Genomic DNA, 15,216 nt, shown 5'->3' with positions numbered 1-15,216 from the left:
ACACCACAAACGACCTGCTGTTTTGGAGATCCTTGGCTGATCCATTCTTCTAGCCATCACAATTTGGCTCTTGACGAAGTTATTCAGATTACGCTTCCAACACATTCTGAGAAATTATCGTTTACTTGCTGACTAATATTCAAGGAAACAATCAATACCATTTACTTCACATTAGTGGTTTAAATGTTATGTTATGTGTTGATCTTGTAGTTCCTCTCTGTAGCACTGTACATCCATAAAAACATCCACATTTCTTATCCTGTAAGAAATATAAAAAAAATATATATACGTACAATAATGTACAAATCAGATATTAAATATGATAGGTATGATAGGTTGGCGATAATACAGTTGGTACCTGGTATCTGGTGGTGTGGAGGCCATATGCAAAAAAATACTTATTGCAAAAAACAACCAACCTTTCAGCATTAATAAATCCAGTAAAATGGCACTTGTAGTTCTGGGGTTATCTTTAAAATCGGTTATACATATAAAATACACTGATCGGCCATAACATTACAAAGTGAAACATTCTACCCAGGTTCTCCTTTTGCCACCAGGACAGCTCTGGATCCTCAGGGCATGACTCCACAAGATCTCTAGGGGTGTGCTGTGATATTAGGCACCATGGTGTTGGCAAAGGATCCTTTGGGTGGTGTGGGTTGTAGGGTGAGGCCAACATGGATTGGAATTTCAGATCAGATTGGAATCTGGGGAATTTGAAGGCCAGGTCAGTGGCCTTTGGGCTTGTTTCCTGCTTGGCGTCATGACCAGTGATCTGTGGTGCTCTGTTGGCTTTCTATTTTGGCCAGCATTGACTTTTTTTTTTTTTTTCATTGGCATTTCTCTGAGTTTGGACCAGACAGACTGGACTTTGGTCTCCATGGGCTTGTTGGGTCCATGGGCACCTTGGGTGCACACGATCCGTTTCCAGGTTACATACATACATTTCCATTTGCTGGTATGTAATTGATAATCAATGTTAATGTGTTAATAATGTTTTGCGGTGTTACTGTTATGGCTGATCGATGTGAAAACTGAACTGATACTGTATTGGAAAAATTTCAATCTGAATATTACACTTTGTGTGTCTGTAATAAATAACCAAAATCCCAAATCAAAGGTTTAAAAATATTTTTAGTTAATCCAGGTTTAGAAAATGTTATGACTTTATTATAAGCATTTCAAAATAAAAAAAAAATGGAAAAAAAGAGGACACTTGTCTAAACAGAAAATAAAGTATTTTTTTTCGGGGTTTAATTTTTCCTTGCACATTGTCTGACAATTCAGATTTAAAAGTCAGATAAAATGTGAGATTCAGCATTCCAAAAGACAGATTTCGGAAATACACGCAGGCACAGAAACACAGACACACAAACAGGAAGAAACATACACACCCTGACATCACTAATCAGCAGTAATGACATCAACACTGGCATTTTTTTTTTTTTTTGATATCGTCATGCTTTTCCTCTTTTCAGTTTAATTGCTTCTTTTTGTCATTAATTACAAAGTATAGGATCCACTAGGAAGTCGTATAGTAACTAAAAAAAAAAGAATAAAAAAAAGGAAAGTCACAGAAATGGAAGCAAAAAGAAGCTAACATTAACTATGATGTGAACACTGATAGTTGGTTTTAACACAGAATCGATTTCAGTCTTTTTTTTTTGTTCGTTTTTAATACTGTATAAATTGATATAAAATTCTTGTACGTTGTATATCGGAATAAATTTTTCAAAAAGCTGAAATATTCATTTTCAGGATAATATTTTTCGGACATATTTCAGGCCAGGTCTGTTTATTTATTCATTTATTATAATTTTTTTTGTTTAATTCAAGCATATGAAGTGTCGCAGGCATCCAATACACAACTGCCTGTGAGTGCCTGTGAGTATACAGTGAAGAAATATACAGTTCTTTGACAAAAAAAAAAAAAACTTTTCAGAATATACCAAAACCAGCCTGCGTGTTTATCAGAAAATAACACGTATCTTAATATATTACAGTGTATTCAACTTGGCAGGTTACATAGTTAGCTATATCTGTTGTTTTTCTGCATTTTATTCTAGAGCTGTGCCGTTTACACTGACACATGTTCATTAAAAAAAAGAAAGAAAGAAAGAAAAACAAAACACACATATACACACACAGAAGCGGAGACGTACAGGTAAAAGTTTCAGAATAGCCCTTGGAATAAAGAGTCCAACAAGTCCCCATCCCCTTTCCCTGTCCCCCTAATACAGTAATCAACTGTTACAAATTGTGTCTGCAGTTTTGTTGACGACAAAGCATGCTCATAATTAATTTATTAATCTTCTGCCACACTTCTACAATAACAGACCGAAGGTCAGGAATCAGGACTAGGGAGGTCATACGGTATGTAGTATGTAGGATTCCTTTAAATGGTCAGACCTGATAAATCAGGGCGCGGCTGTTTTATTTTTAAATAGATTTTTAAAAAATTTTGCCACACTTTAAAAAAAATTAAATAAATAAAAGTCTAACTGCAGACCACAAGGCCTTTAGATTCTTTCATGGGCCAGCGCATATTGCTCTCAGAGGCACCTTTTAAAAAGTACCACGATAAAGCCATGGTATCGCAAATTTTTTTTTTCCTTTTCTTAAAAAAACAATGTGACTGGAGGCTTCTAGTCAAACGTTTCATCCAGATCTACCCCAAGCTGGATTACAAAAAAAGAGTCAAGCTGAACAGCTTCTTAATTAGTTCATCTGCTGGACCGCTATTTAAATCGTTTAAATGTTCGATTTGTTTTAAATTTTTTTTTTTCGGTCCTCATCGCTCACTTAAAACTGCACATCAATATTTATTTGTGAAGCCATGATCACATCTGGAAAGTTCATACTGTAAAAGCGCAATCGTCATAAATACACCAGTCTGTATTTAACGTATTAAGTCCTTTCCTCAGTACTATTAAGCTTTACATCATATAAAATCATATGAGACGATTCGTGTTGGAGAGAACCTCCAACATGTTTTTCATTCTTGTTGTATATATTATTATTATTATTATTATCTTATTACATTTTTTTTTAACTAAAGGTATGGCTCAATAGTTGCAGATGCAATGGGTCTAAGAACATGTATATACTGTATACACATTCAGATGAGTTAAAACTAGGAATCTTAACTATCCACATGGTTTCCTCCTAAAAATACCTCCATATAACAAGGGTGTATTTTATCCTGTTTCTTAGCAACAAGCAGCAAGGGGCATAAACGGATCTCCAGAACCATGAATTACCTCCCATCTGTTCTAGCAGTATACAGAGTTCTCCTAGCACGAGTACTGCGTTGCTCCTCAATCGAATGCTTTTTTTCCCCCTTCCTCCATCCTACCTGTTTTGCACATCTCATCACGTCTTTCGAACTTATACGCTCCCATCGTGTGTTTGTCCTTTCGTCCATTCAAGCGAATATGTATAATCTTTCTCTGATCCCTCATTTTCTGTCTTCTTCTTCTTCTTCTTCTTCTTCCTTCTTATGTCTCACCCCTGTTCTCACACCGTGACTTCATTTTTACTTCCTGTCCAAAGTGCCTGACTTCCTCCGCCCGCCCCGGGGAGAAAGTGCAGCTGTTCGATGGTGTTCTGCCGCTTTGCAGCAAACGCCATCCTGCGGGTACTTTGGCCTATCGATCCGGCAGCGCCGCCAGAACCATGACCGTCCCCCCAACCCCCCAGAGTGCCGGTTCCATGGCCATGCCCGACAATGGATGTGAACTCCGGTTCACAGCCGGATGTCGGGTGCGAATTCATCTTGATCATGTGGTGTCGGTCAAGTAACGGGGTCACGCAGACGTTCTGCTGGGACTGCGTTTTCTTTTGGTGGCTGAGGTGAGACATCATCCCTCCGTAGTCACCCAATGCGCTTCCCATCATTCCTTCCTCAGGCGACAACAGGAGGCGTTCGTGGGACTTCCTCAGTGCCTTTGAGTTGGAACTCTTGCTGGTGGCCATGGCTTTGTAATACTGGTGCTGCTGGTTCTTCGACAAGTAAGACAGGGTGTTTCCCTCCCCCAAGGCCAGCAGTTGGTCTTGAGACATCACTCGGCGTGGAGGCTGGCTTACTGTCGTAAAGGTAGGACTGTACGGTGACTGGGGTAAAGGGTAAGGATTTGGTGTGCACGCAGAGGTAGGTACATGTACTTGGGGTCGGGATGTGTGTAAAGGCAGCGTACCCCTTGCCCCTAAAGTGTAATCACCGCCCCAATGCAGTTGATGCTGGGAGGAGTGGAAGGAAGGTGGCGTGTCGTTGGCTCGTCTTTTTGAGGTATAATAACTTGTGTAATCGTCCAGATCTTTTTCTGCGTCAAGTCGGGAGACAAATTAGGTACAGTTTTGCAATCGGGCCATTAATGTCCAAATTTATTTAAATACATTCACACAACTCACCTAGTCTCTTGAGGGAGGAATAACGATTAATATCAGGCTTCATAACAGCTTCATATGCCGGAGGGAGCTGGGCCAGGTCGTGAAAGGAATGAGAGAAGGTTAAATGATGGCCCGTGTTGTTGGTCTTGCTGGACATCAGCGGTCCTGGTGAGGTCAGCTGGGCGTTGTTCATCCGTGGTACACGCTCTGATGAAACAGAGGAGATGGGATTGAAGCTAAACACCATCCACACTACAAAAACTAGGCAAAACTTCAGGAACAAATGTTGGTTCTATCAAAGTAACATATCAGCTACAGTATGCATCAGCAATGTTGGTGAATACTGACCTGTCAATGTATAACGGAGGTAAATGTGAATTATTTTTATATATAGAAAACATTTAAATGCAAACTGCATATGTAACAGTTTGATCATGCTGAGTTGAAACAGGAGAAAAAAACCTCATTAGGGAAATAGAGTTATAAAGCCGCTGGCAGCTTTACTTCACTGTTGGCTAATTACTATTACTGTAACTTCTCTGGTGACTTTACTAACTGCTGTGTAAGTGCTTTTTTTTTCTTTTAAACTGAAACATTTCTCTCTTTTTTTTCTCTCCATCATGTTTGTGTCTCTCTGGTTTGAGTTGGGTCATGTCATACTTAGAAATGACAGAATAATAAAAAAGATTTTCCCATTCACACAGCCTTGTCTGTTATTAAGCAATATCATCTCTGTATTATTTAATTTCACAGTTAAAGAGAGACAAAATAGATAGACACACAGCTTCTACTCTTTGACTTACCTATAGTAGCTGTGTGTTTGGGGCTAGACCCAGACTGGATTATGTTGTGTTTCCCAACTGCAAAAAAGCAATGCAAAACCAGATCTTAATGTTTCTACTCCTCCAAACTCATGCATGTATTTATGCATTTACACTGATCAACCATAACGTCATAACCACTAGCTTTAATTTTGAGTAGGTTCCCCCTTTGCCACCAAAATAGTAATGCACAGTGTGTTCTGATACCTTTCTACTGGAACCAGCATTAAGCTTTTTACCAATTTGATATACACTAGCTCTTCTATTGGATCGGACTACACGTGCCAGCCTTTACTCTCCATTTGCATTAGTGAGCGTTGGCCACACATGACTCCATCTCCAGCTCACCGGTTTTCCTTCCTTGGGTGACTTTTGGTTTTCCCAACCACCGCAGACCAGGAACATCCCATAAGAGCTGCAGTTTTGGAGGTGCTCTGACCCAGTTTTCTAACCATTACAATGTGGCCCTTCTCACATTTTTAAAACATTCTACATTTAGGCATTTGGCAGACGCTCTTACATTTTTTATTTCATTATACATCTGAGTTATTTAAAGGTTAAGGGCCTTGCTCAAGGGCCCAACAGGTTTAAACCTGGGATCTTCCGAACCGTAGTCCAATGCCTTAACCACTGAGCTACACCTGCCCTAATGTCTTGTTACAATATCAGCTGGAAGTGTGTTGGATATATTAGGCAGCAAGTAAACCCTCGTTCCTGAAGTTGATGTGTTGGAAGAAGAATAAATGAGCAGGCTAGACAACTGGGTCAGAGAAACTCCGAAACTGCAGACCTTGTGGACTGCAGTGGTCAAGTCATACCAAAACTGATCCAATGAAGGGAAACCGTTGAACTTACGACAGGATCATGGGTGGCCAAGGACTCTTCGATGCACAAGGCTGGCCCGTGTGGAAGAGTTAGTGTAGATCAAATGGATGAAAAGCATAAAGCTGGTTCCAGTAGAAAGGTGAGACCTACTAAATATTACATTTACATTTACATTTAGGCATTTGGCAGACGCTCTTATCCAGAGCGACTTACAAAAAGTGCTTTAATGTTTACAATATTAGGCAGGTGATCATAATGTCACTAATCTGAGTATGTGTTAAAGTTTTTGCTTCCTTAAACTTAAACAGAAAAAACTGGACTGATAATAATTAGTCCAGCTTCTAATAAATCTGGGTTCTGAACAAATTATATGATGACAAACCATATATGGACATCTAACCATCACACCCATATGTGCTTATTAAACATTCCATTTCAAATTCGGTCGCTCTCTACTGTAATAACCTGAACTCTTCTGGGAAGCCCTTGCTCTAGATTTTGGAGTGTAGCTGTGGGAGTTGTGTTCATTCAGTTGCGAGAGGATTCGTAAGGTTGGGTGGTGATGGTGGGACAGGAGGTCTCTGTGCTCTAGTTCGTCCTAAATGTGTCTAGTGGGGTGGAGATCTGTCAAGATCTCAGTGCAGGATGCTTAAGTTCAGGGCAAACCCTGTCTTCCTGGAGCTCGGTTTGTACACGGGGAAAATCGTCATGCTGGAGCAAGTTTGGCCCTCTTAGTTCAAGCGAAGGGAAAGTATAGACATCCTATACTTTCAACTTTGTTAGAGCAGTTTGGGTGGAAGAACCCAATATGGGTGTGATGGTCTGATACTTACATGTGTTATGTAAGTCAACTATTATTATTACAAATTGTAAGTCACAATTTCAGCTTTCATTTTCTGATATTTAGATCTATGTGTGTTAAACAACATTGTAAACAGAACTTTTGGTGGCAGATCACACACTATGTTTATGTAAGGAAAAGTCTTGGAAGTCTTGATCGTCTTGAAGTTAATTAAATAGGACAACTGTTGTATTCTTCTTGCGTATGATGTTCTTCCAGGCTTGTAATGCAGCTTCTTACAGGTGTCTCTTCTCACAGGGTTGGGGGTTCGGGATTCCTGCCTCGGAGTCTGTGTGCTTGGAGTTTGCATGTTCTCCTCGTGCTTGGTGGGTTTTCCCAGGTACTCGGGTTCCTCTCACGTTCCAAAGACATGCAGATTAGGTTAACTGGCGTTTCCAAATCACCCTGTCCAGGATGTAGCCCGCCTTGTACCATAAGTCTCCTGGGATAGCCTCCAGGCTCCCCACGACCCTGTATATGGGATATAAGTGGTATAGGCCAACCCAGACGCTGGAGGTGCAAGGTGACAGTGGTAACCCCTAAGCCACTGTGACGTCACGGTGATACCAGATCATACTGTATGTTCCGATATTTCTGATCACCTAAAAATGCATGGGTTCAAGCTAACGTTCCATGTTCCAAGTTGTTTAACATATCTAGTTGTAAATATCAGGACATAGAACCTTAAAATCTGATCCATCATCTTCTACTTATCTTCAGATCTCAACTTCAATGACTTTAGTGTTCAGCAAAAACAAAACAATTAACCTTGCTATTCCAGTACTTTTGAAGCCACTGTATGTATGTTATTTAAACTCTGCATTATATGCACAATACTTACTCCGGTTGTCTTTGCTCTGGATGACGGGTGTGTAATGGTTTTTAGCCTGCCGGCCCAGAGCGGCTTTGCTGGAGGTGATGGTGGTGCTGTTGTTCCTCTCACTCTGCTGTACCGGGCTGGACTGATGACGCAATATATCAACGAGTGCCCTGACAAAAAGAGTAAAAAAAAGGCTTAATAGAAGAACGGCGAAGTCTACCATACAGAAACTGACACAAAGAATTCTGTTTATAGACAGTATATGTAAAAAATGTTTTACTCACCTGGGCATGTTGAGGTCTCGGTTCCTGGGTCTACGGGAGACCTTGCGAAAAGCCACCTTCACCCCGATGGCCACGACCAACGTGAAAGAGATGACCCCACCAATGACATAAACTGTATTGTTGCTCTGCTGCTGCAAAGGGTCAAAGTCTGGATCCGAACGGCTTGGGGGCTGAGTGGCAGGCACCTGTGTGTTGGCCCAGATGGGCGAGTTGTAATTGGTGCATCCGTCCTGGTTCAGCCGGTTGCGCTGATGCTCACAGCAGAAGCGGTAGTAGCAAGTGCCGCAGCAGTAGATGTAAGTGCCCTTCGTGCAGTTAAAGGTGTTGTCAAACTGTCCCATTACATCGTAGTATCCCCTGCATACGTCGACATCCACCAGACGGCGCGGCGGCGGTGCCACCTGCGCAGCCCCTAGCGGCGGTTTCAGGGCATCGGCTGTCATATTGCGAGGGAGCATGATCTGAGGAAGAGGCTTTGCAGGGATCTCAGCTACGTCTGGTTCCACTGCAATGGCCGCCGCCTCCTTCGCCTTCCCTTTCAGTATAGGGGGCGGGCTTCCTTTGCCCCAACCTCGCAACAGAAGCAACAGTGGCCTGCCATTGGCCGAGTGGCGTTCCGAACTAACCGCCACTGTGAATAGCACATGGTCCAAAAAAAGAAAAAAACACAAAATGGCAGCAAACGGCATCTTGACGACGCGGGCTTCTCAAGAACAAAGTAGCACTTTGAACAAATCAGTTCTTAATTATACAAAATGCTGGTGTGTCGGGAAAGAAAGCTGTATGGCACGCTGACAACATGTAACATATACAAGACGGTAGCTTCTTTCCTTCAATTCGTTAGCTTATCCTCAAATGCCATGCAAAATGCACGCCTAACTTTTTTAAGCTAACAAATTTTGCTAATTTAAAAAAATTTCAAGTTGAAATTTGAAGAATACATGGAATTATACGGCATGATGTCTGTATACTACAAGAATATCAACGTTTCCTGTAACAATAAAAAAACATCACTTATTCCATTTATACATAAAAAATGAATGTTTTACGGATTTCATTTTAATCTAAAACAAAAACAAAAAAAAACTTTTGCATCTGAATATGATAGACCATATGTAAAAGTTTAAATTGTAAAAAATAAATTTAGCTGTGCAAACGGTTTGTTATTAGAAATTCGTGACACGAATTTCAATGAAAATCTTAACCATATATGTATATATATATATATATATATATATATAATATTATAATAATCACTAACACACTTTAAACTATTGTTTCTTTTAATACGTATGTATATATTTTACGCTTGTCTAAATGAACCATCACATTCCAACAAACTGTCTGGACGCCCAATTAGTCCACCTTAAGGGCGGGAACGTGTAAACTTCTCTCTTCCAGTGTAAACTTGTATATTGAAGTCTACTGTAAGGTTATATTTCTATAATCTCTATATTCAGTGTATTTTTATTAAATGGGTTAAAAAAAACGTTCTTGCTTCTATAACATGGCACTGTTTAAAGTGAAAAATTCTTTCAAGAAAAAAAGTAAGAAAAAAATGACAGTCTCTTCTTAGCTAACAGTTTAAATTTATGGCACGCGTGTAAAATGACATCATGTAAAGAAATCCGCGGGGCAGTTTTTTTGTGTTTTTTTTTTTTGTGGTTGTGGCAACGGTAATAAAAGCGTGAAACACACAAAGAGCTTGGAAAAACTGTTGTTTTGTTTTTTGCATACGTGAATACAGCGTCTTTAGGAAGTTCTTGAGACGACACGGTATGACTATTAAAATAATTCAGATCAAAAAATGTGATTGACAAATGAAGCACTGAGGAAGTGCTTGTCTTTTTTTTTTTTATACAAGAAGATAGCTCATCCCGAAGACTTTAGAAGCATCTGAAAGCTATCAAGCAGCATGTGTTAATGGTGACTTGATAAACAAGTCGGGAAATATGCAGGTCTGTCCGTATACGAGTCATTTATCCAGATGTGGGGGAAAAACAAAGAAGAAGAAAAAAAAACGTTTAGGGCGACAAGTGATTTTCTCCTCCGGATTTACAGTACTGATTAGTATTTTTACTTCTAACGTGTCCGGCTTTAGTGGAAAACTCATGTAAACTTACTAATGGCTCATTATATGCTGGTGAACATGGCAGAACGCACTCTTGTCACTGGCTTCAAGAGTATCCCTGAATATACTTTTGAACCTGTTTTTTTTTTTTTTATAAATCAAATTCGTAAAAATATTTTAATCTCATTAACTGTCATGACAAGGATGGCTATACAAGCTATGGCTTGAAAAGTTCTTTTTTTTACGAAGACAAATCTCTAGTGCACAGGCAGGAATCAGGGAAGAATTGAAGTAAATGCCGAAGCACAGAATGGCTCACAGGTTGATTGATGAAGCGGAAACATGCCAAGGACAAAAATTAGCAGCAGGTCACTTTGTGGGAATTAGGGAAGCTTCTGTCGAACCGTTTTTTTTGTTGTTGTTGTTTTTTGGTCGCTCAATTAAGGACGAATTCCAACCAGTCTGAATGAGGTTAATTGCACAGCTAACAGTCACTCCTGATTAAAGCACTTCATGTGTAAGTTCATGTTGAAGGTAAGATTAAAAAGGGTTGGATTGAGAAATATTTGAAAAAAAAAAAAAAAAGGAGCAGTTGAAATATATTTATATTCCCCCCCCCTTCTCGAGTCGACTTGGCACAGGTAACGTTTGGCACTAGATGAAGAGCAAAAAGAAGTCGAGTACTTCAACGTGCGCAAATTGAGATTTTTTGCGAAGAACCCTGGCTCGTAAAAAGAGAAGAAAACAGACGCTCCTGCAGCCTTCTTAAATGATCAAGCCGTCTCTTCCTGGCTGGTGGTCCAGTCATCCTCGTCCGCGCTGATGATGTCTCGTTTAGGTTATCGGTCTTGTCTCGTGCATGCCAATGTACACTGGAAGAAAATGCAAAAAAAATCAGAATGAGGGATGATTTGTAGATTCTTTTTTTAGTTTTCTAAAAAAAAAACTGTACAAAAAACAATATATTTTTTACCAAAAAAAACCCAACTCATTACAGATCAGACCAGCTTTATTGAAAGAACAAAGTGGTGTAGTGGTTAGGACAGTCGCATTGCAACTCCAGGGTCTGGGTTCGATTCCCATCTGGGGTCTGTTTGCATGTTCTCCCTGTACATGGTGGTTTCCTCCCCGAGTCTAATTGCCGTCCCCATAGTGTGTGTTTGTGCGCTGTGATGGTTTAGCACCCTGTCCAGGGTATACCCCACCTCATGCCCCAAGTCCCCTGGGATAGGGTCCAGCCCCCCACGGCATGACGATGATGATTGAGTGAGTCAATATTGAATATTTTGGTTGTTAGAAGATGTATTTATTCGGCATTTTATTTTACTCCCAAATATAGCAGTGAATGACCATCAATAAAATACTTTTGGTTCTTTTTTGTTTTTTTTGTTTTTTTTGGAACCTGGGAACAGTTTCACAGCAAAATGAGATAAATGCCGTTTTTTTATTGACTCATTTTGGCAAACGATATTCCACAGACACACACGGTTTCCAATAACGAAACATTTTTTGTTAACATCTGTACATTCCTGGTGTTGGAGCTCTGAACTCTCGCCAGCACTGGTTTTGCTGCATGTGGGAGTCATGATGCATTCAGAAGTAATATTTCCCAAAGAAAATGAAGCAGAGAGATAATGCAACAACACTCAGGAGACATGCTTTACGAACACTTTACGAACTAGAAGCACGAGTTAAACATGTTGTTTTGCACAAAAGCTGGTGCGTTTCATATGACTGCTTATGTCTGCTTTAACCTCATAGGACCCCAGATGTGCAGCCGTGCATATGTTGCATCCCCGTACGATTTTATGGAACGGCCAGTTAAATTGAAAGTGAGACTGAAGTGCGATGATACTGTACACGTTTGGTGTTGTGTTTAATGTTTATCATGATCTTTAACAATTTTTCTAATTAAAAAGGTTTTTGTCTGCAATTTCTTTCGCTTATTCTAAGTTGCTGAAACGACTCACTCTGAAAACTCAATTAAAGCATGCATTTGCTATATTTTATATATTCTACATTAGAACCGTAGAAGGTGGATTTATAGCTTTTTGCAAAGAAAAAAAAATGGAGATATCTCATTTTGCAGACAAACCGTTCCTTTTTTTTAATGCAAGATTTTTAGATTATAGTCTAAAGCCGTATTTGGTTAACATCCGCTATATACACTACAAGCAAAATAACAAGTTTCTTCTTGATCTGGATGATTGCGTCATTATTCCATATGATTATTTATTTTCGCAGAATCTGCACATTTAATTAATTCTAGGATATAAGAATGTTTTTGTGTAAATGCATGTACTGGGATAACTCCAAATCTGCCCTCATCGCTCTGTAGTAGATATAGAGAAGTTGGGCACAGTCTGTGAAGTTTGCCTAAAACAGAGGCATTTTCCAGTTACACATGATTCTGGGGATCTTGGACGATACCAGCTTGATAAAGGAGCAATATTATAATATATAAGAGAAGCATTTAAACATAATATGTCACTCCAACTACGTCAGTTGAGGCCAAATCTAAATTGAGTTTATTACAGTTTTACACAGTGTATAAAGCTCAAAAGAGTCTCATTAGAGCATGCATAAGGATGTAAGATACATGCTCATCTATTTATACTTAAAAAAAAATCAAATGCACAAAAATCTAAAAAAAAAAAAAATGCAGGTCTGTCTTAAATCAAAATCGAGGTGTATATACTGTGAGTCTCCGAGGTCTGAGTTGTTATAGCTGTTCCTGCTCTTCACACTGGAACACAAAGTGCTAATAAGGGTCAGATTCCACAACCCTCGTTTCAAAGTTCAGCTTAGACTCATGTGAAGCTCCTGCAGACCCACTGAGCTAAACACGAAATGATGCTGTATTTAGTACAAATGTAACTCCTTTCTTCCTTTTTCGGGATCGAGCCAGACTAGCCACCGAGCTTTGTGGGATTTTGCTCCGATGGCTTACATGCATCTCAATTTGGATTTAAAGCCGACTCGAGCTATCACTTTGAATATCTTGTGTCTGCTTTTAGCGTGCAAATGTGTGAGCATGATCGAATAAAAATGCAAACCAATGAGATGCACTGGATCGGGCGCCTTTTTATGAGCTGATGAATAACGACGGTGAAAGTAATACTGTTAAATTAAATCGTGTTCACGGAGATGAATGTACTCGCCATTTGTATTAGCCGTTTAGTTTAACTTCTATGTTTATTTATTATTATTTATTTATTATCTTTGATATTTCCTGGTTTAGTAGTGCATAGTGGTCTAGGCATTATCACATCAACTTCACGCTGGTATTCTGCATAATATGAATGGGCCAGCCAGGAATCTCATCTGCAGTAGAGTGTATTACCGCCTCGCGCCCAGTTCCCCCAGAATAAACACAGAATAAATAACACAGAATAAACCAATAAGCCAAACTGACTCTGACCCTGACCAGGATAGAGACATTACTGAAGATGAATTAATGTGCATTAATGCATCCAGGAACCTTTTAGAAACACAGATTAGCCTTCGACTGTGGGAGGAAACCCAGCGAGAAAATCACACTCAACAAAATCAGCCACTGTTTAACTGCCCAAATGTTATTACAGTGAGAAGATTCAAGATTTTTCAAAAAGGTGCCTTATTGGCGTGACAAATATTGCCAAAGCTTAAAAATAAGGCATGCAAAGATAACAGGAACAGACAGTAAAAAAAAAAAAAAGAATATGTAATTAGCCTGTAATTAGCTTTTTTTTTTTTTTGCGTAATCCTCCCTTAAATGCATATGTGCAAAATGCCGTTTGCATGTTTCAGCAAGCACAGTGCTTGATTAAGACATTTAGGCTTGTACATGCAGAATGTTGTCTATAATTGCACCTAAAATGGGTATCTAATGGTCTAGCACATCTGGCACGTAGTCAAATAAAGTAAAATAAACATTAGAAGTCCTGATTTATGTACATCTGGGGCAAATAGTGTGTAGTCAGTGATACTGATTCTAGTGACAATACAGTCAGTGTTATTAGGAAATGCAGTTTTTACGCAGATTTATATATATATATATATATCGGAACCTCGGCATACAAATGAATTTCTTTTAAAATATTGTAATAGGAATTTTCCCATAAGAAATCGTTCCACCCACTTAAAAAATATTACCAATAAAAAAACATGCACAAAATCTTTTGAATACATGCCAAAGGCAATGTTGGTATCGTAGTTTGACTCTTTCGAAACAGCTTTCAGCGACTGGAAAAAAAAACGGTCTGGTCCGAGTTCGGTTCGGTTTGTTCGTTCGTATGCTGATGCAAATTTCTAAATCTAAATATATTTACATCCAAGAACCAGGGATTGTGGAAGCCAATGGTGACCAACCATGGTAACACTCACACTCACACTCACTACAAGCAATTTGGGAACGCCAATTAGCCTAATCAGCACGTCTTTGAACCGTGGGAGGAAACTATAGAACCTGAAAGGAAACCACCAAGCAAATGCAAACTCCATGCATACAGACCTGATGCGGAAATCGAATCCAGGACCTGGTGGTGCACGGCAACACTGCCAACCACTACCATATACTGTATATATTAATACATACAGTATTAAAGATACTGGGGACTTTATATGCACAGTAGCCGGTAGGACTGTAACAGTACGCAAACGTCAGTGCAGTTTTGAAGACAAGGATCGGTACATTTGGACATAAAATTCCTTTTCACTTGATTTAAACTGAACTTGTGAACATATAAACCTGTACGAGCCTGAAAACTGTGGCCATGATTTCGTTAAGATGTAAGAAATGCAAAGAAAAACGCATATCTTTCTATCTTGCTTATCTATATATATATATATAAGCAAAAAAAAAAAAAAAAAAAAAAATATATATATATATATATATATATATATATATATATATATATATATATAAATCTGTCCCAAGGAGAGTGCATACAGTGATAAATACTAGGTGACCTTCAATGACTTTGTACTTCTCCTTTAAAAGCTGTGTAACGTTCATATATTCAGTTCATTTTGCTTTTCTGGTGATGAACTCCTAATCAGAAGGTCCTAGGTTCAAACCCTACCACCACCATGTTACCAACCGTTGGGCCCTTTAGCAAAGCCAACAAGATAAAACATTTAAGTCACTCCGGATAAGGGCGTCTGCCAAATACTGTAAATGT

General features: G+C 39.2%; 1 protein-coding gene across 2 annotated transcripts; it reads right to left on the bottom strand.

Annotated features, from left to right (window-relative positions):
- Nucleotides 1–1,224: 1,224 nt before the first annotated feature.
- Nucleotides 1,225–8,967, bottom strand: shisa7b (shisa family member 7). Of its 2 annotated transcripts, XM_053490112.1 has the most exons (5): nucleotides 7,984–8,967; nucleotides 7,721–7,869; nucleotides 5,196–5,252; nucleotides 4,414–4,599; nucleotides 1,225–4,325 (listed from the first exon to the last, which is right to left on the bottom strand). In XM_053490112.1, the coding sequence occupies exons 1-5, from the start codon at nucleotides 8,670–8,672 to the stop codon at nucleotides 3,520–3,522; spliced, it is 1,887 nt and encodes a 628-aa protein (XP_053346087.1). In that variant the 5' UTR covers nucleotides 8,673–8,967; the 3' UTR covers nucleotides 1,225–3,519. The 2 variants fall into 2 exon arrangements, with proteins under 2 accessions (XP_053346087.1, XP_053346088.1); XM_053490113.1 differs by lacking the exon at nucleotides 5,196–5,252.
- Between the last annotated feature and the right edge of the window lie 6,249 nt (nucleotides 8,968–15,216).

The sequence above is a fragment of the Clarias gariepinus genome, chromosome 28 (assembly GCF_024256425.1).
Source record: "Clarias gariepinus isolate MV-2021 ecotype Netherlands chromosome 28, CGAR_prim_01v2, whole genome shotgun sequence".
NCBI classification, from domain to species: Eukaryota; Metazoa; Chordata; class Actinopteri; order Siluriformes; family Clariidae; genus Clarias; species Clarias gariepinus.
This window is presented reverse-complemented; position numbering and strand designations above follow the sequence as displayed.

Excerpts from the sequence above, each read along its gene's own strand:
- shisa7b (XM_053490112.1), bottom strand. The coding sequence starts at position 8,672 with ATGCCGTTTGCTGCCATTTTGTGTTTTTTTCTTTTTTTGGACCATGTG. Across the intron at positions 4,600-5,195 it reads CAAACACACAGCTACTATAG|AGCGTGTACCACGGATGAAC; the intron begins GTAAGTCAAAGA and ends CTGTTTCATCAG. Across the intron at positions 4,326-4,413 it reads TTCCTCCCTCAAGAGACTAG|AAAAAGATCTGGACGATTAC; the intron begins GTGAGTTGTGTG and ends GACTTGACGCAG.